This window comes from Rhinoderma darwinii, chromosome 1, assembly GCF_050947455.1.
Source record: "Rhinoderma darwinii isolate aRhiDar2 chromosome 1, aRhiDar2.hap1, whole genome shotgun sequence".
NCBI lineage: Eukaryota > Metazoa > Chordata > Amphibia > Anura > Rhinodermatidae > Rhinoderma > Rhinoderma darwinii.
Genome location: NC_134687.1, coordinates 41,993,782 through 42,018,650, shown reverse-complemented (window position 1 = coordinate 42,018,650; position 24,869 = coordinate 41,993,782). Strand labels below are relative to the sequence as shown.

General features: G+C 45.8%; 1 protein-coding gene across 1 annotated transcript in view; it reads right to left on the bottom strand.

Annotated features, from left to right (window-relative positions):
• Positions 1-24,869, bottom strand: part of OTOP1 (otopetrin 1) — a 71,762-nt gene that overhangs the window by 26,639 nt on the left and 20,254 nt on the right. The window contains exon 4 of the mRNA XM_075858099.1: positions 19,185-19,315. Within this exon, the coding sequence (XP_075714214.1) occupies positions 19,185-19,315 (131 nt within the window). The remainder of the gene's footprint in view (positions 1-19,184; positions 19,316-24,869) is intronic.

Here is a 24,869-nt window from a genome sequence, read left to right as displayed (position 1 = left end):
CCAGTTCAACTTATATGACCTAGTGACAGGTTCTCTTTAACAAAACATTTTTTGTACTACTCTATAAAAATAGGTTAACCAGGTTAGGGAGATGTAAGATTTAGGGGATGTTTACATGTGGATTGTTGCGGAGTCTGGCAAGAAAATATTTTCCTGGAGTGGAAGAAAAAGTTTAGGCTAGATAATGTATAGAATTCGAAAAAATATTAAATCACACTTATCGGCGCTGTTCCGCTCTATTGGTGCATTCTTGGCGAATTCGCCAGTGGACGGCCGTTGGTGATATTCCCGTAAATCACTGAGGTCCCCGACCACAGAGTAAATTATTCGCTATTTATTGCTGTGGTTCAAAAGGTTAAAATATAGAAAGCTATGCGTTTCGAGACTGGACCGGTCTCTTTATCAGGCTAAAAAACACACATGGACAGTACTCCGCCAGTTACTTATATACCTGGCCACAGACCCATAAAGAGGCTCCAGGGTCAAAGTTCATGAATGGTTGTATAAACATTGTTAAAATACAAACAGTTCACCTTTTCAATATTGGCACAACACACGTAAACACAAGGCAATGCTGTTATTAATCAGGCATTATCATCCTAGCCATCAACACACAGATAGATACATTAAAATAAGATCAAATATAATAAATATGAAAATGAACAAAGGAAAATAAAATAGAAATGGATATAGTTAAAATTAGACTGCATTATACATTATTCATATGAATCATTCGATTAATAACGCATGAAAGCCTCGTTTTGATGTATAATATTTTGATGTATATTGTAAAAACGGCTTATTTTGGCAATCAGCCAACCTGGACCGGGGTTATCCGTTCGAACACGACGGAAGCCTGGGTGGACCATTATTAAATGGAATGTTCCTCCCAGGATTTATCCTGAATACCATCAGAGGGTGTTTGAATACCATAGTTTTTAGGTTTCAAAAAGATCAATCTAAAGACATCTTACACGGGAAATGTATGAGAAGAAAGAGAAGAAGCTTTCAGCTCGGGGTCCCGCAAGTATGATAAATTGAGTTGTGTTTCTCTGGTATTGTTGTTGATATAAAGCAAAACTGACTCAGAGAAAGGACTTCATGTGTTGCTTCGATGTGATGATATATAATATATGATATACAATATTGTTGGAGTGATGGTCTATTGAGGAAACAACGATCTATTTTTGTTCTGTAGATATTAGTCTGCTGTTTCTGATGAAATATGAATATACATAGAGCACGTGATGGTATAACTAATCTTATGTAGATTTTCCTCTTAGCAATTACACTATATAATGAATTCAGTGATGATATTGAGACCTACAGGGCTTATTGTGTTTAATTTGTACATCCAAAAGACTTCTCTTTTACTTAAGTTTTCAAAGCTGTTGTTCGTGCCAGCTCTATATAATCTATAGGAGTAATGGTGTAGCAGTTGAAGTGCCCACTATGATGCAAAACACAGTGTCGGGATACACTGTGTTGCATAAATCCTTTCATGCAGTTCGATCTTTGCTTATTAAGCCTGCAATGTAAAGGTTGTAAAGTTCTCCCGATATATTGTAACGGGCAGGTGCATTGTAATAAATAAACTACTGACTTGGATTTGCATGTGAGCTCATACTGGATGTCAAAAATCTTTCCCAAATATATGGATGAAAATGTGGTTGTGTCTAATGGTGTTACAGCATAGGCATCTTTTCAGACCACATCTATAACTTCCTTTTCTCATTATTGGGGTGATACAGGGGTGTGAAATATCCCATTGTCGAACTCTGCTCGGAACTAACAGATCTTTGAGTGTAGGGGCTCGACGGAAAGTTAACATCGGTTTTGATGGGAGCAATGATTCAAGGAAAGGGTCAAGTCATAATACATACGAATGTTTACTAAGAGTACTGAGAATTTTCTTATGGGCTACATTAAAGGTAGTTATAAAATTCAGGTTATCTCTGGTGTTTAAGGACTTCCCCTGTTTATCTAGATTTTTGGAAGTTTTCGGTAGTAGGCAGTCTTTTTGGGATAAGCACTGGGTTTTTCTAAGGGCATGAGTTAATAGCTGTCTGGGATACCCTTTTTCTCTGAAACGTTTATTCAGAGTTTTGGATTGGGTTGCAAAATCTGTGTCTTTGATACAATTTTTTCGTATTTTCTTGAATTGACTAAAGGGAATGTTTTTAATCCATTTGGAGTAATGGCTACTTTTGAATTCCAAATAACTGTACGTATCCACTTTTTAAAAAAAGGTACGTGTAGTGAAAGTATTGTGGTCGGATGAAATATGGAGATCTAAAAATTCTGATGAGGCTTGATAGACCCAGATCATGTTTGATATTACTATAAAGGGCCTCTACGTCAATGGGTGTTAAAAATTATGTTGGGCTCGTAGGGGATTTGGTTTAGCTCATTGATCACTTGGGTAGAGTCTTTTAGAAAACTCGGTAATTCAGTCACATATTTTTGTAGATGCAGATCCAGGTAGTGGGACAAACGGCAGGTGGGGGAATCCCTAGCTACTAAGTGGTGGAATGTAGATATAAAATTGCCCTGGTTTTCAACAGAATAAAATTTGGATGGTGGTTTTAGATCTGTGTGTTTGTATGGATCCTTATCTGCAACCACAGATTCTGCAGGATTCATAGTTGTTATACCTGCATTCGCTTTGATGGAAAATACAATCATTGCTAATCATACTTGGCATAGTAGATTCTACATACTGGATTCCACTATTGGAGGATGTTAGAGACGTTAAAAACGGGACTGACAAGGGAGGGGGCACGGTTGTACAGAGTATTGGGGACTATGAAAAGGAAGCGTTACGAATTCTGTCAGACTCAGATTACTACAGACTTTTACCCAACGTCCCTACGGCTGAAATTGTAGATAAAGTAAAGAACATTATCAATTTGGCCTATTCCCTATCCATTCTAAATAAAAATGAAAAAAATTACTTCACTCCATCCAATGTTCAGACACCCTTTTTCTTACCACTTACCAAAAACCTATAAAGGCTTAATCGATCCCCCCGACAGACCTATAATTTCAGGCATGCATTCCGCCACCTGCCGTTTGTCCCACTACCTGGATCTGCATCTACAAAAATATGTGACTGAATTACCGAGTTTTCTAAAAGACTCTACCCTACTGATCAATGAGCTACACCAAATCCCCTACGAGCCCAACATAATTTTTATCACCCTTGACGTAGGGGCACTTTATAGTAATATCAAACATGATCTGGGTCTATCATGCCTAATGGCAGTTCTAGCAAAAGATCCTAAAATGACAGTCCAACAATCAAATTTCATCTTCGATAGTATGGAGCTTATCTTGAGAAACAATGTATTCAGCTTCAAAGATTCAGTTTACCATCAATTTCGGGGGACTGCAATGGGGACAAGGGTAGCACCCAGCTACGCTGACCCTTTATGGGAGAATTTGAAAATAAATACATCTGGCACCACACTTGGGCAAAACCTCATATAGTCCTCTACAAAAGATACATCGACAATCTCTTTTTTTCTATGGAAATGACATCCTGAAGAAGCTCTCCTTTTTTGCAATTCCCTAACTGAAAATACTTGGGGATTATCGTTCACCAGCATTATAAATAAAAAAGAAATAGAATTTTTAGATCTCCATATTTCATCCGACCGCAACACTGTCATTACACGTACCTTTTTTAAAAAAGTGGATACGAACAGTTATTTGGAATTCAAAAGTGGCCATTACTCCAAATGGATTAAAAATATTCCATTTAGTCAATTCAAGAGAATACGAAAAAATTGTACCAAAAACACCGACTTTGCAACCCAATCAAAATCTCTGAATAAACGTTTCAGAGAAAAAGGGTATCCTAGATGGCTATTAACTCATGCCCTTAGGAAAAAAAACAGTGCTTACCCAAAAAGACTGCATATGTAATGAAGGGGGTGGGGAGACAGACAAGTGAGCCCTAATATACCCGCAACTCAGTCCCTGCCTACTTGCAACGACCTGCCCTAGGCGACGGGGTACAACTGGGCGACGGTCCCTACGCTCAATAAGTGCACGACAGACAAACAGACAAGGGTACACAGAGCTAGGGGGAGAAAGGGGCAGTTGCCCACGGCAACACCGTGAGCAACAAGAGAAGTGAACAAGCCGAGTCAAACCAGGAGAGTACGAGGTGCCAAACGCAGAGCAGAAGAGTAGTAAACAAGCCGGGGAATATGAAGCAAGGACAACAGTACTAGAAGCTGCAGCAGTACCAGGAAACCAAACGAGAAGAATCACAAGCAAAGGAGGAACAGGAAAGGCAGGTATAAATAGACAGAGGGCGGGAGCTAGCTCCATCTGGCCAGGCTGTGATAGGTTCTCCCACTCCTAAGCCTGCCACCCTGAGTGGTGGAAGATGGAGTCAGTCTCACAGACATAGAAGCAGGTGCAGACTGATTATCTATGGGCGTTAACCCCGAAGCTGTGCCTGGCAGATCCTTTACAGTACCCGCCCTTTTATGAAGGGCCACCGGACCCTTTCTAAGTGGACCTGGTTTACTGGGGAAACGAAGGTTAAACCTCCTGAACAATATCCCAGCGTGAACATCCCGAGCGGGTACCCAAGTCCTCTCCTCAGGCCCGTATCCTCTCCAATGGACCAGGTACTGGAGGGAGCCTGGGACCATCCTGCTGTCCACAATCTTGGCCACCTCAAATTCTGCCCCCTCAGGGGTGAGAACAGGGACCGGAGGTTTCCTCAAGGGAGCCAAGGACGGGGAGCAGCATTTAAGGAGGGAGGCATGGAACACGTTGTGTACTCGAAAAGATGGGGGCAACTCCAGTCGGAAGGAGACAGGGTTAAGGACTTCAATGACCTTGTACGGCCCTATAAACCGGGGAGCAAACTTCTTGGACGGGACCTTAAGGCGCAAATTTTTAGACGATAGCCACACCAGATCCCCGACCATAAACATGGGGTTAGCAGAACGTTTTCTATCTGCCTGAGTTTTTTGTATGCTCTGGGACGCCTCTAGGTTCTTCTGAACCTGAGCCCAGACTGTGCACAGTTCTCGATGAACGACCTCTACCTCGGGATTGTTGGAACTACCAGGTGAAACGGAAGAGAACCGTGGATTAAACCCAAAATTACAGAAAAAGGGGGAGACCCCTGACAAGTTACTGACCCGGTTATTAAGGGAAAATTCGGCGAGGGGAATGAATGAGACCCAATCATATTGACAGTCAGAGATAAAACACCTTAAATATTGTTCTAGAGACTGATTAGTCCTCTCAGTTTGGCCATTAGTTTCAGGATGGAAGGCAGAGGAGAAGGACAGATCAATCTCCAACTTTTTACAGAAGGCTCTCCAAAACAATGAAACAAATTGTACCCCTCTATCAGAAACAATATTGACATGGACCCCATGGAGACGCAGGATGTGTTTGACAAACAAGGTAGCTAACGTCTTAGCATTGGGAAGTTTCTTGAGGGGCACAAAATGGCACATCTTACTGAAGCGGTCTACTACAACCCACACCACCGACTTGCCTTGAGATGGAGGCAAATCGGTGATAAAATCCATGGAGATATGGGTCCAAGGTCTCTGGGGAATGGGCAAAGAACATAGTAAGCCCGCTGGTCGGGACCTGGGAGTCTTGGACCTAGCACAAACTTCACAAGCGGAGACGTAGGCCTTAACGTCTTTAGGCAACCCAGGCCACCAATAGTTTCTGGCAATGAGGTGCTTGGTACCCAGGATGCCTGGATGGCCAGATAGTGCAGAGTCATGATTTTCCCTAAGTACTCTTAGCCGGAATTGCAGGGGAACAAACAGCTTCTTCTCAGGAAGGCTCCCGGGAGCTGAACCTTGATCAGCCGCAATTTCAGAGACTAAATCAGAATCAATAGCGGAAATGATTATACCTGGAGGCAAAATACAAGCAGGATCTTCCTCCGAAGGAGGGCTGGCCATGAAGCTACGTGACAGTGCATCAGCCTTAACATTTTTAGACCCAGCCCTATAGGTAACCACAAAGTTGAATCTGGTAAAAAAATATCGCCCAACGAGCTTGTCTCGGGTTTAGCCTCCGGGCAGATTCTAGGAAAACCAAATTCTTGTGGTCGGTAAGGACCGTTACCTGGTGCCTAACCCCCTCCAGGAAGTGGCGCCACTCTTCAAATGCCCATTTAATGGCTAAGAGTTTGCGGTTGCCAATATCATAGTTACTCTCAGTGGGTGAAAACTTCCTGGAGAAGTAGGCACAGGGACGGAGATGGGTGAGGGACCTGATACCCTGGGACAAGACAGCCCCCACTCCCACCTCGGACGCGTCAACCTCCACGATAAATGGCTCCATTTGGTTGGGCTGAACCAGCACCGGGGCCGAGATAAAGCACTTCTTAAGGACCTCAAAAGCCTGGACAGCCTCAGGAGGCCAGTGGAGGAGATCAGCACCTTTGCGAGTGAGATCCGTAAGAGGCTTAGCGATGACCGAGAAGTTAGCAATAAACCTCCTGTAATAATTAGCGAACCCCACAGGAAGCACTGTAACGCCTTCAGGGAGGCAGGTTGGACCCATTCCGCCACAGCATGGACCTTGGCGGGGTCCATGCGGAATTCATGAGGAGTGAGGATTTGGCCCAAAAATGGTATCTCCTGCACCCCAAACACACATTTTTCGGTCTTCACAAACAGTTTGTTTTCTCGAAGGACCTGGGGCACCTTCCTGACATGCTCAATGTGGGAGGACCAGTCCTTGGAAAACACAAGTATGTCATCAAGGTACACTACAAGAAATACCCCCAGGTAGTCTCTTAAAATCTCATTTATGAAATTCTGGAAGACCGCGGGAGCATTACACAACCCAAAGGGCATGACGAGGTATTCGAAATGACCTTCGGGCGTGTTAAACGAAGTCTTCCACTCATCCCCCTCTTTGATGCGGATAAGGTTATACGTCCCCCGTAGATCAAACTTAGAGAACCATTGGGCCCCCTGAACCTGATTAAAGAGATCAGGAATCAGAGGAAGGGGATACTGGTTCCTTACAGTGACCTTATTCAAGCTTCGGTAGTCAATGCATGGCCTAAGACCACCATCCTTCTTCCCTACGAAGAAGAAGCCAGCACCTACCGGAAAAGTAGAGGGGCGAATATAACCCTTGGCCAGGCATTCCTGGATATACTCTCTCATGGCTTCACGTTCGGGACAAGAGAGATTAAATATCCTACCTTTAGGGAGCTTAGCTCCTGGTACCAAATTGATTGCGCAATCATATTCTCTATGAGGAGGTAACACTTCGGAGGCCTCCTTAGAGAAAACATCGGCGAAGTCCTGAACAAACTCAGGTAGCGTGTTCACCACCTCAGGGGGAGAAATAGAATTAACAGAAAAACATGACGTCAAGCATTCATTACCCCACTTGGTAAGGTCCCCAGAATTCCAGTCAAACGTGGGATTATGCAACTGCAACCAGGGAAGGCCTAAAACCAAATCGGACGATAATCCCTGCATATACAGTACAGAGCACTGCTCCAAATGCATGGAGCCAACAAGGAGTTCAAAAACAGGGGTATGCTGTGTAGAATAACCATTAGCAAGAGGAGTGGAGTCGATACCCACTACCGGGACAGGTTTAGGCAAATCAATCAAAGGCATAGCTAGAGACATAGCAAATTCCACAGACATGATATTAGCAGAAGACCCTGAATCCACGAAGGCACTGCCGGTAGCAGACCTACCACCAAAAGAGACCTGAAAGGGAAGCAAGATTTTATTACGTTTCATATTTACGGGAAATACCTGTGCGCCCAAGTGACCTCCCCGATGATCACTTAGGCGCGGAAGTTCTCCGGCTGCATTCTTACGCTTAGGACAGTTGTTCACTTGATGCTTGTCATCCCCACAGTAGAAGCAGAGACCATTCTTCCTGCGGAAATCTCTACGTTGTTGGGGGGACACGGAGGCCCCGAGTTGCATAGGTACCTCCGAGTCTTCCGGGGAGGAACGAAGCAACGGAACCTCTGGAGGCATCATGGGGGAGTCAGAGGAGAAAACATCAAGACGTTCAAGTCGTCGTTCCCTGAGACGTCGATCAAGTCGTACCGCTAAAGCCATAACCTGGTCTAGGGAGTCAGAAGAAGGATAACTAACTAGCAGATCTTTCAGGGCGTTCGACGGACCCAGCCTAAACTGGCACCTTAAGGCAGGGTCATTCCACCGAGAAGCTACGCACCACTTCCTAAAGTCAGAGCAATACTCCTCAACAGGTCTCTTACCCTGACGTAAGGTCACCAGCTGACTCTCGGCAAAAGCAGTCTTGTCAGTCTCGTCATAGATGAGTCCGAGAGCAGAAAAGAAAAGATCAACGGAGGAAAGTTCAGGGGCGTCAGGAGCCAAGGAGAAGGCCCATTCTTGGGGCCCCTCCTGGAGCCGAGCCATAATTATACCCACCCGCTGGCTCTCAGAACATGAGGAGTGGGGCTTTAAACGGAAATAGAGCCTACAACTCTCCCGAAAGGAGAGAAAAGTCTTCCGGTCCCCTGAGAACCGGTCGGGCAACTTGAGGTGGGGTTCAAGAGGTGAGGTGAGGGGGACTACCATGGTAGCATCAGGCTGGTTGACCCTCTGAGCCAGGGCCTGGACCTGTAGGGAGAGACCCTGCATTTGCTGAGCCAGGGTCTCAAGGGGGTCCATAGTGGTGTCAGGGACCAGGGTAGACTAGGTATGGGCTTGTGATTATGTAATGAAGGGGGTGGGGAGACAGACAAGTGAACCCTAATCTACCCGCCACTCAGTCCCTGCCTACTTGCAACGACCCGCCCTAGGCGACGGGGTACAACTGGGCGACAATCCCTACGCTCAATAAGTGCACGACAGACAAACAGACAAGGGTACACAGAGCTAGGGGGAGAAAGGGGCAGTTGCCCACGGCAACACCGCAAGCAACAAGAGAAGTGAACAAGCCGAGTCAAACCAGGAGAGTACGAGGTGCCAAACGCAGAGCAGAAGAGTAGTAAACAAGGCGGGGAATATGAAGCAAGGACAATAGTACTAGAAGCTGCAGCAGGGCCAGGAAACCAAACGAGAAGAATCACAAGCAAAGGAGGAACAGGAAAGGCAGGTATAAATAGACAGAGGGCGGGAGCTAGCTCCGTCTGGCCAGGCTGTGATAGGTTCTCCCACTCCTAAGCCTGCCACCCTGAGTGGTGGAAGATGGAGTCAGTCTCACAGACATAGAAGCAGGTGCAGACTGATTATCTATGGGCGTTAACCCCGAAGCTGTGCCTGGCAGATCCTTTACAGCATACTACCGAAACCTTCCAAAAATCTAGACAAACAGGGGAAGTCCTTAAAGGGAACCTGTCACCAGCATTTCACATATTAAACCAGCAATACCTGGTAGTAGTGGGTGAAAAATAATTTCTATATAATCTATCATTATCTTCTTAGTCAGCTCCGCAGCTTTAGTATTCAGTTTTTTAGTGTTCCCACACATATGCTAATGAGCATAAGAGTCCTTTATTCGTTTGAAAAGAGTAAAATCTTCATTTAAAAAGAGTAAAATCTTCACTCCTCAAGTCTTTCCGAGTTTACCCCGCCTCCTTACTTTTGATTGACAGCTCCTTGCCTTCCCTTAGCACACAAAATCCCACGCTTGCGCATTGATGTCCTCTACTGTCTGCGTGCGCACAATGGTACTCCAGATTATTACGATAAAAAGCGTTAAATGTTTGCAGACCGTTATTTACAGTCGGAGGAGGAGTTTAGGAGAGAGGATAACGGCAATGAACTTTTGATAGCAGCGGTCAGGGAGGGATAAGTACAGTTTAATTGGTGAAATGCTGGTGACCGGTTCCCTTTAAACACCAGAGATAACCTGAATTTTATAACTACCTTTAATGTAGCTTATAAGAAAATTCTCAGTACTCTCATTAAACATTCGCATGTATTACGACTTGACCCTTTGCTTGAATCATTGCTCTCATCAAAAAACCTATGTTTACTTTCCGTCGAGCCCCTACACTCAAAAATCTGTTAGCTCCGAGCAGATATCAACAATGGGATATTTCACACCCCTGTGTCACCCCGATAATGAGATAAGGAAGTTATAGATGTCTGAAAAGATGCCTATGCTGTAACACCATTAGACACAACCAAACTGAATTTTCATCCATCTATTCGGGAAAGACTTTTGACATCCAGTATGAGCTCATATGCAAATCCAAGTCAGTCGTTTATTTATTACAATGCACCTGCCCGTTACAATATATCGGGAGAACTTTACAACCTTTACATTGCAGGCTTAATAAGCAAAGATCGAACTGAATGAAAGGATTTATGCAACACAGTGTATCCCGACACTGTGTTTTGCATCATAGTGGGGATTTCAACTGTTACACCATTACAGTGATTATATAGACCCTGCAACGAACAACAGCTTTGAAAACTTAAAGAGGCTCTGTCACCACATTATAAGTGGCCTATATTGTACATAATATGATCGGCGCTGTAATGTAGATTACAGCAGTGTTTTTTTATTTAGAAAAACGATCATTTTTGATGGAGTTATGACCTATTTTAGCTTTATGCTAATTACATTCTTAATGGATAACTGGGCATGTTTTACTTTTTGACCAAGTGGGCGTTGTGGAGAGAAGTGTATGACGCTGACCAATCAGTGACCAATAAGCATCATACACTTCTCTCCATTCATTTACATAGCACATAGCGATATAGCTATATCGCTATGTGCAGCCACATAAACACACTATAACGTTACTCAAGTGTCCTGACAGTGAATATACATTACCTCCAGCCACGACGTGATGTCTATTCAGAATACTGACATTTCTGTAGCGTCTGTGTGATATTTACAGCAGGGTAAGCGTAATCTCGCGAGATTACGCTTTATGTGCTGTAAATCTCACACAGACGCTACAGAAGTGGAAGCAGAATCCCTGGTCCGTTCTGGCTCTCCAGACGTCACTGTCCATATATGGACAGAGACGTCAGGGGCTCCGTCTATGAGGAATCCCTGGCCAGAGGGATTCCGCTCCTGCAGAGCGCTACAGTGGTGCTATCTACAGGGGGTGGTATCTACAAGGGAGGAGTGTTATCTACAAGCGGTGTGCTATCAACAGGGGTTGTTCTATCTACAGGGGCAGTGCTATCTATAGGGGAGGTGGTGCTATATGGGGGGTGTGGCACTATCTACAAGGGACACTGTGGCGCTATCTACATGAGCACTGTGGAATTATCTACAGCGGACATTGTGGCGCTATCTACATGGGCACTGTGGCACTATGTGGGCACTGGAACTTTATATGTGGGCGCTATGTCACTTTATATGTTGGCACTGTGGTAATATGTGGGCAATGTGGCACTATCTACAATGGGCACTGTGGTACAATGTGGGCACTGTGGCACTATCTACAGTGGGCACTGTGGTACAATGTGTAGCGTCCATAGCCGCGGGCCGTCGGGTTCACTCACCTCCCGACGCCCGCAGCCATGGATCTGTGAGCGCTGGTCCCCGTCTCCCTCCTAGGAGACGCCAGCGCTCACTTCCACTGCGTTCGGCTGTGTCCCGTAGGGCCAGCGCGCGCAATAGGAAATCGTCATCATCATCAACTGCCACGATTTCCTGGTCTATAAGAAGGCCCCTGGCCTTCTAATCCTTGCCTGAGCGTTGTTAGTTTTCCCAGTCTGTCTTGCAAATGGTCCCTTAGTGTTTCCCGTTCCTGTTGTTACCCGTGCCTTGTTCCCCGTTCCTGTTTCCCGTGCTTTGCCTTAGTATCAAGTCGTGCCACGTCCTGTGTCATCTGCCATGTCCAGAGAAATCTGCCACGTCCTGTGTCATCTGCCACGTCCAGAGGAATCCGCCACGTCCTGTGTCATCTGCCACGTCCGGAGGAATCTGCCACGTCTGGCGCAACTTGCGGCTCCTGTGTCATCCGCCACGTTTGGAGCCATCTGCTGCACCCATCTCATCTGTGCCAGAGCTGCGGCTACCGTCTGGACTGTTCAGGTACCCTTGTGCGGGACATTGTATTTCTGGGGTTTCCTGTAGTTTGGCCAGCTGCCTTCCCACTACGGCGGTACGGCCTAGTGGGTCCACTTCGTGACAGTACGCTCAGGCCATGGACCCTGCTGGTCAACCTGAGACTTTGACGACACAAGCCATGCTGGCTGAGATGGAGGATCTCCAGTCACGACAAGACCAGCTCCTCCTGTCGGTGAACGCCATAGCCCATCGGTTGCTCGCTCCAAACACAGTCGTCACCGCACCCATTCCTGCGGTTCCGCCTGCTACACTTCCTGTCTGTACCGGTACCAACCCCCTGTGTTTCTTGCCACTACCTCCACGCTATGACGGAGATTTGAGGTCCTGCAGGGGATTTTTGAATCAGTGCCTGATCCATTTCAGACTAAATGCCAGGTCCTTTTGTTCAGATGACGTCAGGATCGCCTTCATCATCTCTCTCCTTTCTGGCAAAGCCCTGGCATGGGCCAATCCTCTGTGGGAACATCAGGGACCAGAGACCCGGGACTTGCTGTGCTTCTTACGGACCTTCCGCTCGATCTTTGAGGAACCTGGAAGAGTTTCTTCGGCTGCTGCATCCTTGCTAACCCTACACCAGGGAGACCTCTCCGTGGGCGAGTATGCCATCCAGTTCCATATCCTGGCTGCTGAATTGACCTGGAACAACGAGGCTTTGGTGGCTACATTCTGGCAGCGACTGTCTTCAGGGATCAAGGACGAGCTAGCTGCTCGTGATCTGCCATCTACCCTGGACGATCTTATCCTACTCGCCTCCCGTGTCGACATGAGGATCCGGGAACGTTCCCAAGAGCTTCTCCGGAGGAGAGAACTTCCCAGGCTGGATTCTGCTGTCCCACAATCCTCCTCAGTCGTCCCACCAGTGGATCCGATGCAGGGTAATTATGTCAAATTGTCCACCCAGGAGAGACAACGCAGACGCACTTCTGGACTTTGTCTGTATTGCGGCCATGGAGGCCATATTGTGCGTCTGTGTCCCCAGAGGCCGGAGAGACCCCATTGCCTAGGATTGGTTGGAGAGACAAACCTAGGTGGAACAGAGTCTAACAGAGCATTCGCTTCCAAATTGACTATTCCTGTGACCCTGGTATCCGGCGAGAGGACGCATCAAGTTTCTGCCTATCTTGACTCTGGCTCTGCTGCAAACTTCATCCAGAAAGAGCTGGTGGATCATCTTCAGTTGCCCACAGTTCCCCTGGAGACATCTTTGGCTGTTGCCTCAGTTAATGGACTGCCTCTGCCTGATCCCATCATCTCTAAAACCAAGCCGTTGAAGCTCCAGGCTGGAGTACTTTATTCTGAATTTATTTATTTCCTTGTTTTGCCCAAGGCCATCAATCCTGTTCTGCTGGGCCTGCCTTGGCTTCGACTACATGCCCCAGTCCTGGACTGGAATTCTGGAAAGGTTCTCCAATGGGGCTCCAAGTGCCATGGTCGTTGTCTGTTGCAGATCCATCCTGTCAAGCCTCCTCTGCCTCAGTCGTTGGCGGGATTGCCTTCCCAATTTGCTCAGTATGCAGATGTTTTCAGCAAAAGGGAGGCTGAGACGCTGCCTCCACATCAGACTTATGACTGCCCCATTGAACTGGTTCCTAATGCCTCACTACCCCGTGGACAGGTATATCCTCTCTCCTTGCCTGAGTCTCTATCCATGTCGGCCTATATCAAGGAGAATCTGGAGAGGGGTTTTATATAAAAATCTTCCTCCCCAGCCGGGGCTGGATTCTTCTTCGTTAAAAAGAAGGATGGATCCCTTCGTCCCTGCATTGACTACCGGGGCCTCAACCTGATCACAGTCAAGAACAAATACCCGTTGCCACTCATCTCTGAGCTGTTTGATCGCATACGAGGGGCCAAATTTTTTTCTAAGCTAGACCTGCGTGGGGCTTACAATCTAGTCCGGATTCGCCGGGGTGATGAATGGAAGACGGCACTACGAATATCTAGTGATGCCCTTCGGACTTTGTAACGCTCCCACAGTGTTTCAGGAGTTCGTTAACGATATCTTCCGGGATCTACTCTATGTCTGTGTTGTTGTTTATCTCGATGATATTTTGATTTTCTCCCCAGATCCGACGACTCATCGGAGGCATGCCCGTCAGGTTCTACTACGATTGAGGGAGAATCATTTATATGCCAAGTTGGAGAAGTGCGTCTTTGAGAAGAGCTCTCTGCCCTTCCTGGGCTACATCATCTCGGATCAAGGCCTCAAAATGGATCCTGAGAAAGTGAAGGCTGTCCTGGAGTGGCCACGTCCCCAAGGCTTAAGGGCCATACAGCGGTTCCTGGGATTCGCCAATTTCTACCGGCAGTTTATTCCTAACTTCTCTTCTCTGACGGCTCCCATCTCGACCCTTACCAAGAAGGGTGTGAACGCCAAAGTGTGGACTCCAGAGGCAGAGTCCGCATTTATTAGCCTCAAGAAATCCTTCACTTCAGCCTCGATCCTCCATCATCGTGACGTATCTCGGCAGTTCTCACTGGAAGTGGACGCTTCCTCTGTTGGTGCAGGTGTACTTCTGTTCCAGAGGAGCTCCAAAGGGAAGGCAGTAGTATGTGGCTACTACTCAAGACTGTTTTCTTCTGCTGAGCGCAATTACTCCATTGGAGATCGGGAGCTGCTGGCCATCAAATTGGCTCTGGAGGAGTGGAGACATCTTCTGGAGGGCGCTGCTCACCCCATCCTGATCTTCACCGACCACAAGAATCTTACTTACCTTCAGTCCGCTCAAAGACTGAATCCTCGTCAAGCCAGGTGGTCGCTGTTCTTCACCCGTTTCCAGTTTCTGCTCCACTACCGTCCCGCGGATAAGAATGTGAGGGCCGATGCACTGTCCAGATCGTTTGAGACGGAAGACTCGGTGGAGTCCCTTCAGACCATCATAGACCCATCCTGCATTGTCACCACCAATCCTCTGCAGGTTAGAGACATCCCTCCTGGGAGGACTTTTGTTCGGTTGGCAGACAGAAAAATTATTCTCCGCTGGGGACACAGTTCTAAACTGGCTGGGCACGCCGGTGTCCGTAAAACCCAAGACCTGATCGCTCATCACTTCTGGTGGCCCACGCTACCTAAAAATGTTCTGGACTTTGTCTCTGCTTGCACGGTGTGTGCCTCTAACACAGTGACTCACTCCAAGCCTGCCGGCCTGCTTCAACCTCTGCCTGTATACAATGCCCCCTGGCAGCACATTGCGATGGACTTCGTCACAGACCTTCCCCACTCAGCAGGATGTAACACTGTCTGGGTGGTGGTGGACCGGTTCTCTAAGATGGCTCATTTTATCCCGCTGACCGGCCTATCTTCTGTTCCTCGTCTGGCGAGTCTCTTCATTCAGCACATCTTCCGCTTGCATGGCTTGCCTCTTCACATCGTGTCAGATCGGGGTGTTCAGTTTACCTCTAAGTTCTGGAGAGCCCTCTGTAAACTCCTGGATGTGAGTTTGGACTTTTCCTCTGCCTATCACCCCCAGTCCAATGGGCAAGTTGAGAGGATCAACCAGATCATGGAAAATTATCTCCGCTACTTCATCTCCTCACAGCACGATAACTGGGTACAGCTTCTTCCATGGGTCGAGTTTTCTTACAACAACCACACAAGCGAGCCCACCACTTCTACTCCGTTTCACATCGTGTACAGTCAACATCCCAGAGTCCCTCTTTCATTATCAACTTCATCTCAGGTACCCGCTGCTGACTCTGAATATGGGGACTTCCTGCAAATCTGGCAACAGACCCGGTCCTCTATTTTGCTGGCGGTAGATCGCATGAAGCGAAAGGCAGATACTAAGAGAAGAGAGCAGCCTCAGTATCTTCCTGGGACTAAAGTCTGGCTGTCCTCTCGGAACATTCGCTTGAGGGTGCCTTCATACAAGTTCGCTCCCGGGTTCCTTGGTCCTTTCGAGATCCTGCAACAAATCAACCCTGTCTCCTATAAGCTGCGGCTGCCTCCTACCCTCAGAATCCCTAACTCCTTCCATGTGTCCCTCCTGAAACCAGTGGTCCTGAACCGCTACAGCAAGACTTCTAGTTCCACAGTTGCTTCCTGTGGTCCCTCTAATGTATTTGAGGTAAAGGAGATCCTGGACTGCAAAAGGGTAGGAGGAAGGACTTTCTATTTGGTGGACTGGAGAGGGTTTGGTCCTGAGGAGAGGTCCTGGGAGCCAGAAGAGAACCTCAGCGCCCCTGCTCTTATTAAAAAGTTCCTCTCTCACTCTGGCCCCAAGAAGAGGGGGCGTAAGAGGGGGGATACTGTAGCGTCCATAGCCGCGGGCCGTCGGGTTCACTCACCTCCCGGCACCCGCAGCCATGGATCTGTGAGCGCTGGTCCCCGTCTCCCTCCTAGGAGACGCCAGCGCTCACTTCCGCTCCGTTCGGATGTGTCCCGCAGGGTGCGCGCGCACGCTCGCGCCCGGCCTTAAAGGGCCAGCGCGTGCAAAAGGAAATCGTCATCATCATCAACTGCCACGATTTCCTGGTCTATAAGAAGGCCTCCTTGCCTGAGCGTTGTTAGTTTTCCCAGTCTGTCTTGCAAATGGTCCCTTAGTGTTTCCCGTTCCTGTTGTTCCTGTGTCATCTGCCACGTCCAGAGGAATCCGCCACGTCCTGTGTCATCTGCCACGTCCGGAGGAATCCGCCACGTCCTGTGTCATCTGCCACGTCCAGAGGAATCCGCCACGTCCTGTCTTCTGCCACGTCCGGAGGAATCCGCCACGTCTGGTGCAACTTGCGGCTCCTGTGTCATCCGCCACGTTTGGTGCCATCTGCTGCACCCATCTCATCTGTGCCAGAGCTGCGGCTACCGTCTGGACTGTTCAGATACCCTTGTGCAGGACATTGTATTTCTGGGGTTTCCTGTGGTTTGGCCAGCTGCCTTCCCGCTACGGCGGTACGGTCTAGTGGGTCCACTATGACACTATGTGAGCACAGGCCCTATGTGGGCATTATCTACAGTGGGCACTGTGGCACTATCTACAGGGACATTGCAGCACTATCTAAATGGGCACTGTGGTGTTTTAAGGGTGTTGGAACAAAAAAAAACTGACAAATGAAATCCATCCTTTTTTTTTTAACGGCCCTGAAAAACGGATGACAAACGGCCATTAATGACGGACTGGAAATGGATGAAAATTTGGAGACACACTGATGCAAAACGGCCATGAAAAACTGACAGTTGATCGCCTTTTAGGCCTTATTCACACGACAGTGAAAAACGGCCGTGTGACAGCCGTTCTTTTAATGGCCATCACGCGGCTGTTTTTAGAACAATGATGTTCTATCGGTGTATTCACACGGCTGTTTTTTTTACGGCCCGTGAATAACGTCCGTCAAAAAATAGGACATGTTCTATTTTTGGCCGTTTTAACGGCCTGACGGCCCCCATAGAAGTCAATGGATCAGTTTTTAACAGCTGTCAATACATGTAACAACCGTTAAAAATGGATCTGTGATATGGGGATTTGCAAGGGAACTACTAGTTCCCTTGCTGGCTATCGGCGGCATGATGACATACTCACCGATGCAGCGCTGTCTTCTTCTGGTGTGGTCGCTAGTCTGACGGGTTCTGCGAAGGCGACGCGATTACGTCATGGCACCGCCTTCACTGATGCTGTGAGACTAGCGACCACACCGGAAAAAGATAGCGCTGCGTCAGTGAGTGTCATCACGTCGCCTTCGCAGATCCCGTGAAGACGAGAGCCCTTACCTGAAGAAGACAGCGCTGCAGCAGTGAGTATGTAGGGCATTCATGTCGGGCTGTGTGGCATCATATACATTGGGGTTGTGTGGCATCATATACAGGAGGGCTGTGTGGCCTATACACGGGGGCTTTGTGGCATCTACGGTGAGGCTGTGTGGAATCATATACAGGGAGGCTGTGTGGTATCATATACAGGGGGTCTGTGTGGCATCATATATAGGAGGGCTGTGTGACATATACGGGGGGCTGTGTGGCATCTACAGTGAGGCTGTGTGGCATCATATACAGGGGGTCATTGTGGCATCATATACATTGGGGTTGTGTGGCATCATATACAGGGGGTCTGTGTGGCATCATATACAGGGAGGTGTGTGGCATATACAGGGCGGTGTGAGGCATTATATACAGGGAGGTGTGTGGCATCATATACAGGGAGATGTGTGGCATCATATACAGGGGGGCTGTGTGGCATCATATACACGGGGGCTGTGTGGCATCATATACATGTGTGTGGCATCATATGCAGGGAGGCTGTGTGGCATCAGATACAGGAGGTCTGCATGGCATTATATACAAGGGAGGTGTGTGGCATCATATACAGGGGGCTGTGTGGCATCATATATAGGGAGGTGTGTGGCATCATATACAGGGAGGCTGTAAATGGTGTCTAGTTGAACATGTGACCTTCTTTTGGGTGTTTTCAGGGGGTTGGGACAAAAAAAGCCTGACCAATGAAATTCATCAGTTTTTTTATTATCAATGAAAAGCTGATGCAAAACGGATGTCAAATGGCCATTAAAAACGGACAGACAAACTGGAAATGGGTGAAAATTTAGCGACACACTGATGCAAAACGGCCATGAAATACTGACAGTTGATCAGTTTTTAATGGCCATATTTTTCACTGTCGTGTGAATGTAGCCGAATTCGATGAATAGTTGGATATTGTCTTGTATATTGCTTTTGTTTTTTGGGTTGGTGCAAAGACAATATCTGCAAGCGGTTTGTATGTTCTCCCTGTGTTTTCTTCGAGTTCTCCAGTTTCCTCCCACACTTCAAAAACATACTGATAAGATGTAGCAAAGTTTAACTTGGCCTATAACAAAAAAGCCATTGAAAAAGTCAAGTTAAAGATTGCTACATCTGTAGGTTCATTGGCTTCCTATGGAATTGTCCTTAATGTGTCTGCGACTAAGATAGGGAAATCAAATTGTGAGCCCAATTGGAGACCGGGACTGATGTGAGAAATCTCTGTACGGTGCTGGGAATTATGTTGGCACTATATAAGCAATAAGGAAATAAAAAAATTGATGTGGGAAAGAATTATTTATTCACATGTTGTGTTTATTTTAGACACATTAACCAATTTATGACATTATAATTTCAATCAAATATTAAAAACAAATCGATTTAATAGCAGTAGCAGTGATAATTTTCTTACCCATTGTTATATTCGAGAATCCAAGGGTAATGAGTCTTTCCTTATGTTCATTCAGCTGGTGCTTGGACTCTGTTAAGACGCCATTAGCCCAGAGCAGGAGGTTTGTGAACACTGCGTGGATCAAACCAAACCTAGAACACATATCACAGGAAAATATGTATTTAACAAACATATAGTCATCAGCCAAATGCTACTCAAGACTGAATTTCTTAGTAATGAGATCCAGGAAAAGGTAGAAGCCAAGGTCTGTGGGTTCATTGAAAAAACTCAACTAGATCTGTCTCGGTCAGTACAGACTTACTGCATATATTAAATCAAAATAATATTTTATTCTTTACTTCCAGAACTAAACTTGGGTATATATGCTGACCCATCTCTCTACCCCCTTTCTGAGATATATGTCTTGGGTCAACCGTTTAAAGTGGTTGTCCCATTAGGGCAACACTTGTCCATATATCCTATTAGTGCATATGGACATCATAGTGGGGGAGGGGGGCCATGATCCGGACCACCTTATTAACCAGAGTGGAGAGCTTCTGCAAAGAGTTCAGTTATCATTAAAATCTGAATTTCCTGTCTATGAGCGGAGATCAGAAAAAACGGCAAATCAAAGGGGAGAACTTAACTTTGGAATCATGGAGGAAACCCTGGTGACATGATTGGACAGTCCCGGGTCTTAGCAAGGACCCCAGGGCTAAGCATTGACAGTACATATTGTTAAGCAATAGGTTACAAAATAAGAAAAATGTTTATTAATACTGTTATCACAGCTTGTATAGACAATTTTATTATACAGTATAATATTGTATAACAATTCTTGGAAAATTAGCGTTGTTTTTTATATTACTTGTTATACATAAAATTTGCACTAAATGTTTGAGTAATTTGGTAACTTGCTTTTATTTAAAGGAACGCTCCTATCTACCATGAGTTAATACAGTCTTCACGTCTTACGTACTGAAATATTTTTGAGGTTTAAGATTTCATCTTTTGCATTGTAATGCTAATACAATTAATTTCATGTTAATCCCAAATGTTCAAATTAGAGTTTTACATTTATAATAAAAGAGTCACACAAGATTATTTTCATACCGACAATGCTGGATATAGATAGTTTTGCATAGATTTTAGACTAAGATACTGTTTTCTGCAGAAAATTAGATAAAAGGAATATTAACAGCTATAGCAACATGAATGTGTGACTGTATTGTGAGAGACAGAGGGAGAGTGAAAATGAAAATCATTTAAAACGTATCAATTGGATATGCCAAATCAGACCCCCACTTATCTCGAGAATGGGGGTTCCTGGTCTCCCATTTCCAGGAGTGATTCTAGACTTTCTACTGCCTCAAACTGGATATAGGAAAGTGCAGGGATGGACGGAATAGCGGATGCCAGGAAGGCGTGGTACCGAAGGTAAAGTTCTCACCTGCCCATTCTCGGATCAGAAGTGGATGGAAAGTCTATTGAACATATAGAAATGCACTTACACAACTGTTTCCATATCTCCTAAAGATTTTAATAGATAATGACAACACATGCGTAGCCACTTCTCTACCAGGAACAGACACTGGACCACCCAGTTCTTGGAATTGGTGAGGGTCTCAGCGGTCAGACCCCCAGTAATTGTGGATTTCTAGCATATCTGCCCTGAATGTTTGTCATGGGAAAACCTTTTTAAGATGGCCATACACAATAAAGTAATTGGGCCATAAAGGGGGTAGGACAGGCAGATGTATCATGGACTTCAGTTTTACTGAGGGATCTGTCCAATTAAGGAATACAAAACTACAAACTAGTATAAGCATAAAGTGAGACAACAGACATGTTTATTAGCAGAGTGTCTACAAATGGAGCACGGCAACTGGCAAATGTACATTTCCTGTCAGATTTCAAGCCGACTATAGTCTAATAATCAATAATAATTAGACTACAGAATACTGAAAGAACCCATAAAATAGAACAGGACAACAAGGGAGGATTTCATGTTTTCTGCTGATGTTCTGCAAATTGTAGGCTGCTGTGTATAACCTTCCTCTGTCATAATCCGTCTATAGTTGGCTGACAAATAAGAATGTTAATTATTAAAGGGAACCTGTCCGCAGTTTTAAATCCTCAAAACCGCTGACAGCGCTATAAACAGGTTGGGGAGTGTAGTATAACGATACCTATGTAGTCAGTCATACAAGTTGCATGATCAGGAAATGTCCCCGGCGCTGCGGTCGCAAGTGCCACTCCAGTGACAGCGTTCTTCATATTGGACACTAGAGCTGTCACTTAGAGCAGGCGGAAGGGGTTGGCAGCGTTCAGTTCAGGGAGCTTGGAGAACTGTATATGAAGTTGTCGCCTCCGTGGCACTTGCAACCGTAGCGCCGGGGACATCAAAACAAAGATTTCTGGGTGATGAGTACTCAAAACTGCTGACAGAAATCCCACACTTTTGAATAAAACCCACAACTGCAGTCCAAAGGAATCCACCGAGTTGCATGCAATCCTGTCGACTGCAGATATCTCTCAATAGTTAAAATCAATCAGTAGCGCTATAAAAATAAAAAAAAGGCTTAGTGCAGCAAAAGCCTAAAGAAACACTTCAGGCAAAACCTACACACTGTGTTATTGCTAGTGCAAGACCTAGGGGAATGGCCAAGTAGGCAACGGCCTAGGGCGTTGGTAAGGGTGGGGGGCACAATTTATGGAGAAAAAACAATACTCTGCCTTTACATTTCTTAAGTAAACCAACTAAACACTGTGTCCAAACAGTTGATAATGTTGTTGGTGTCAGGATACATTGAGCCCTTTATTTGAATGCAATTAAATAAGTGATTGTCCACCTGACAGCTATCATGCGAAACAGACATCATTCAATACTTGAGAAATAGCCAGACCCGAGTCCGGGGATCAATAATCACAAAAGGGAAAGTAGTATTACATGGTACAAAATCAAATGAATGGATAATCATGTAATGCTCTATCCTCTGTCGTGTAGATGGAGGTCCAATAATAGGGCAAATGGAAAGAGCCTAAGGCTGGGTTCCCACAGTGCAGATTTGCTGCAGATTTTGCATGTATTTTTTATGCCAAGAATGGAACCTAAATGAAAGAAATATATTTAAAAAAATGCCTTATAGGCCTGCTCTCCTGAATCCAAACCTGCTTTTGGTTTGCAAAATGCAGGCAAAATCTGTAGCAAATCAGCACTGTGTGAACCCAGCCTAGTAGGGCATATGGTAAGATGGTTCAGATGGAACAACCCCTTTAAACCTTTCGATGCCAGGGGTTTCTGGACGTTTTGCGCTGCTGCTAGCAGAGACAATTTTCACTCTTTTGACATGTGCAAATAAATAATAAAATTAAAAATTCATACTAAGCTAAAATCCATACACATATAATTTCTGAAAGTGGACACCTATTACATTGTCAAAATGCCACTCAGCAATTTATAGACATGGACACCTTCATGCAAGTTTGCATCAAAGTGTAATTTTCCGCATAAAATGCATAAAAATTCATGTGGGTGGCTAAAAATCTGACACAAGCTAACCCAATTAGTTACACAATACCTCCTAAAAATACGAGCGCAAGATGGACAGAGTTCGTACGTGTCACTTATGTCTATGTCTACATGAAAATACCGTCACAAAACCTAAATTGAAGAGACCACCAATCTGGTTTTCTGCTGGAAATGTAAAAAAAAGTAACATTTATAAAATACAGGGATTACACATCTTGGAAAGTGAGTGCACCCAACCCCCTATATATTTACTGAAAGCAGACAACCTGACGATCGTAGTTGTCTTGATGTGCTGATTACAGCCATGACACCTTCATGTAACTTTGTGACACATCCATTAAATCTTACTGTATACTTAAACCTAAAACTTGCATCCAAGCAGATGTGTACACACAAAAACAATGTGAAAATAATAGAAGATGGTGTGAAAAGGTCATATATTACATAAACATCTACAGCGACAAGAATTTGAGCTCTCAAAAACAGAGACCATGCAACTTTTGGCCTTCATCCACAAATGTGATACAGCATAATAATTTATATGTACAACTGTCCCGATCTGTGGGTATGTGGACCCACTAGGCCGCACTGCCGTAGCGGAGTAGCAGCTGGCCAAACAACAGTGTACCAAGTCTCTACAAGTCCAAGCAAAAGAGTACCTGTAGTAGCCCAGACAGTCCAAGGCTAGGCTCAGATGGTACTTTGATGGGAGATGATGCAAACGAATATTCCTTGAGGACAGCCAGACTTTGGTACCTCTTCCTCTTGTAACCACTTGCGTGGTTGTTATAGGAGAACTCGGCCCATGGAAGAAGCTGTACCCAGTCATCATGCTGCATGGAGATGAAATGACGAAGATAATTCTCCATGATTTGATTAATCTTCTCGACTTGCTCATTGGACTGGGGATGGTAGGTTGAGGAAAAGTCCAATTTCACATCCAGGGGTCTACAAAGGGCTCTCCAGAATCTTGAGGTGAACTGAACCCTACCAGCCATACAAGCGGAAGATGTGCTGGATGAAGGGATTTGCCAGTCGAGGAGCAGAAGGTAGGCCGGTCAGTGGGATAAAGTGTGCCATCTTTGAGAACCGATCCACCACCTCCCAGATGTATTGCATCCTGCTGAGAGACGAAGATCAGTAACAAAGTCCATTGCAATATGCTGCCAGGGAGCATTAGGCACAGGCAGAGGCTGGATTAGACCGGCAGGCTTGGAGTGAGCAAGCTTGTTAGATGCACAGACAATGCAGGAAGAGACAAAGTCCACAATATATTTGGGCAGCGTGGGCCGTCTAGAAATGACGAGCAATCAGATCTTACAGATCTTACAAACTCCCGCGTGCCCCACCAGTTTGGAGCTGTGTCCCCAGCGAAGAATTCTTCTCCTGTCTGCCAACCGAACAAAAGTCCTCCCCGGAGGGGGGTCTCTAACTAGATTATTCAAAAATGCACATCTCCAATTTTGCATACAGGCGATTCTCTCTTAGTCGCAACAGAACCTGACGGACATGCCTCTGATGTGTTGTCGGATCTGGGGAGAAGATCAAAATATGATAGACAACCACACAGACATAGAGGAGATCTCGGAATATATAATTCACAGAATTCTTAGAAGACCGCGGGAGCGTTACACAGGCCGAAGGGCATCACCAGGTATTCATAGTGCCCATCTCGAGTGTTAAATTCCGTCTTTCACCCGTCACCATGACAGATTCAGATCAAGTTGTAAGCCCCACACAAGTATAGTTTAGAGAAGATCCTGGCTCCTCGTATACGATCAAATAATTCAGAGATCAATGGCAAAGGGTATTTATTTTTGACCGTGATCTGGTTGAGACCGCAATTGTCAATGCAGGGTCGAAGAGATCCGTCTTTTTTCTTTACGAAGAAAAAACGGCCCCAGCCAGGGAGGAGGTTTTTCGGTTGAAACCCCTCTCCAGATTCTCCTTGATATAGGCAGACATGGACTGAGTCTCTGGCAAGGAGAGGGGGTATATTCGTCCACATGGAGGTGAAGCATTAAGAACCAGTTCAATTGTACAGTCGTATGCTCAGTGTGGGGGAAGAATCTCAGCCTCCTTCTTGCTGAAGACGTCTGCAAACCACGCATAATGAGTGGGTAATCCCATTAACGACTGAGACATAGGAGGCAGGACAGGATGGATCTGTAGCA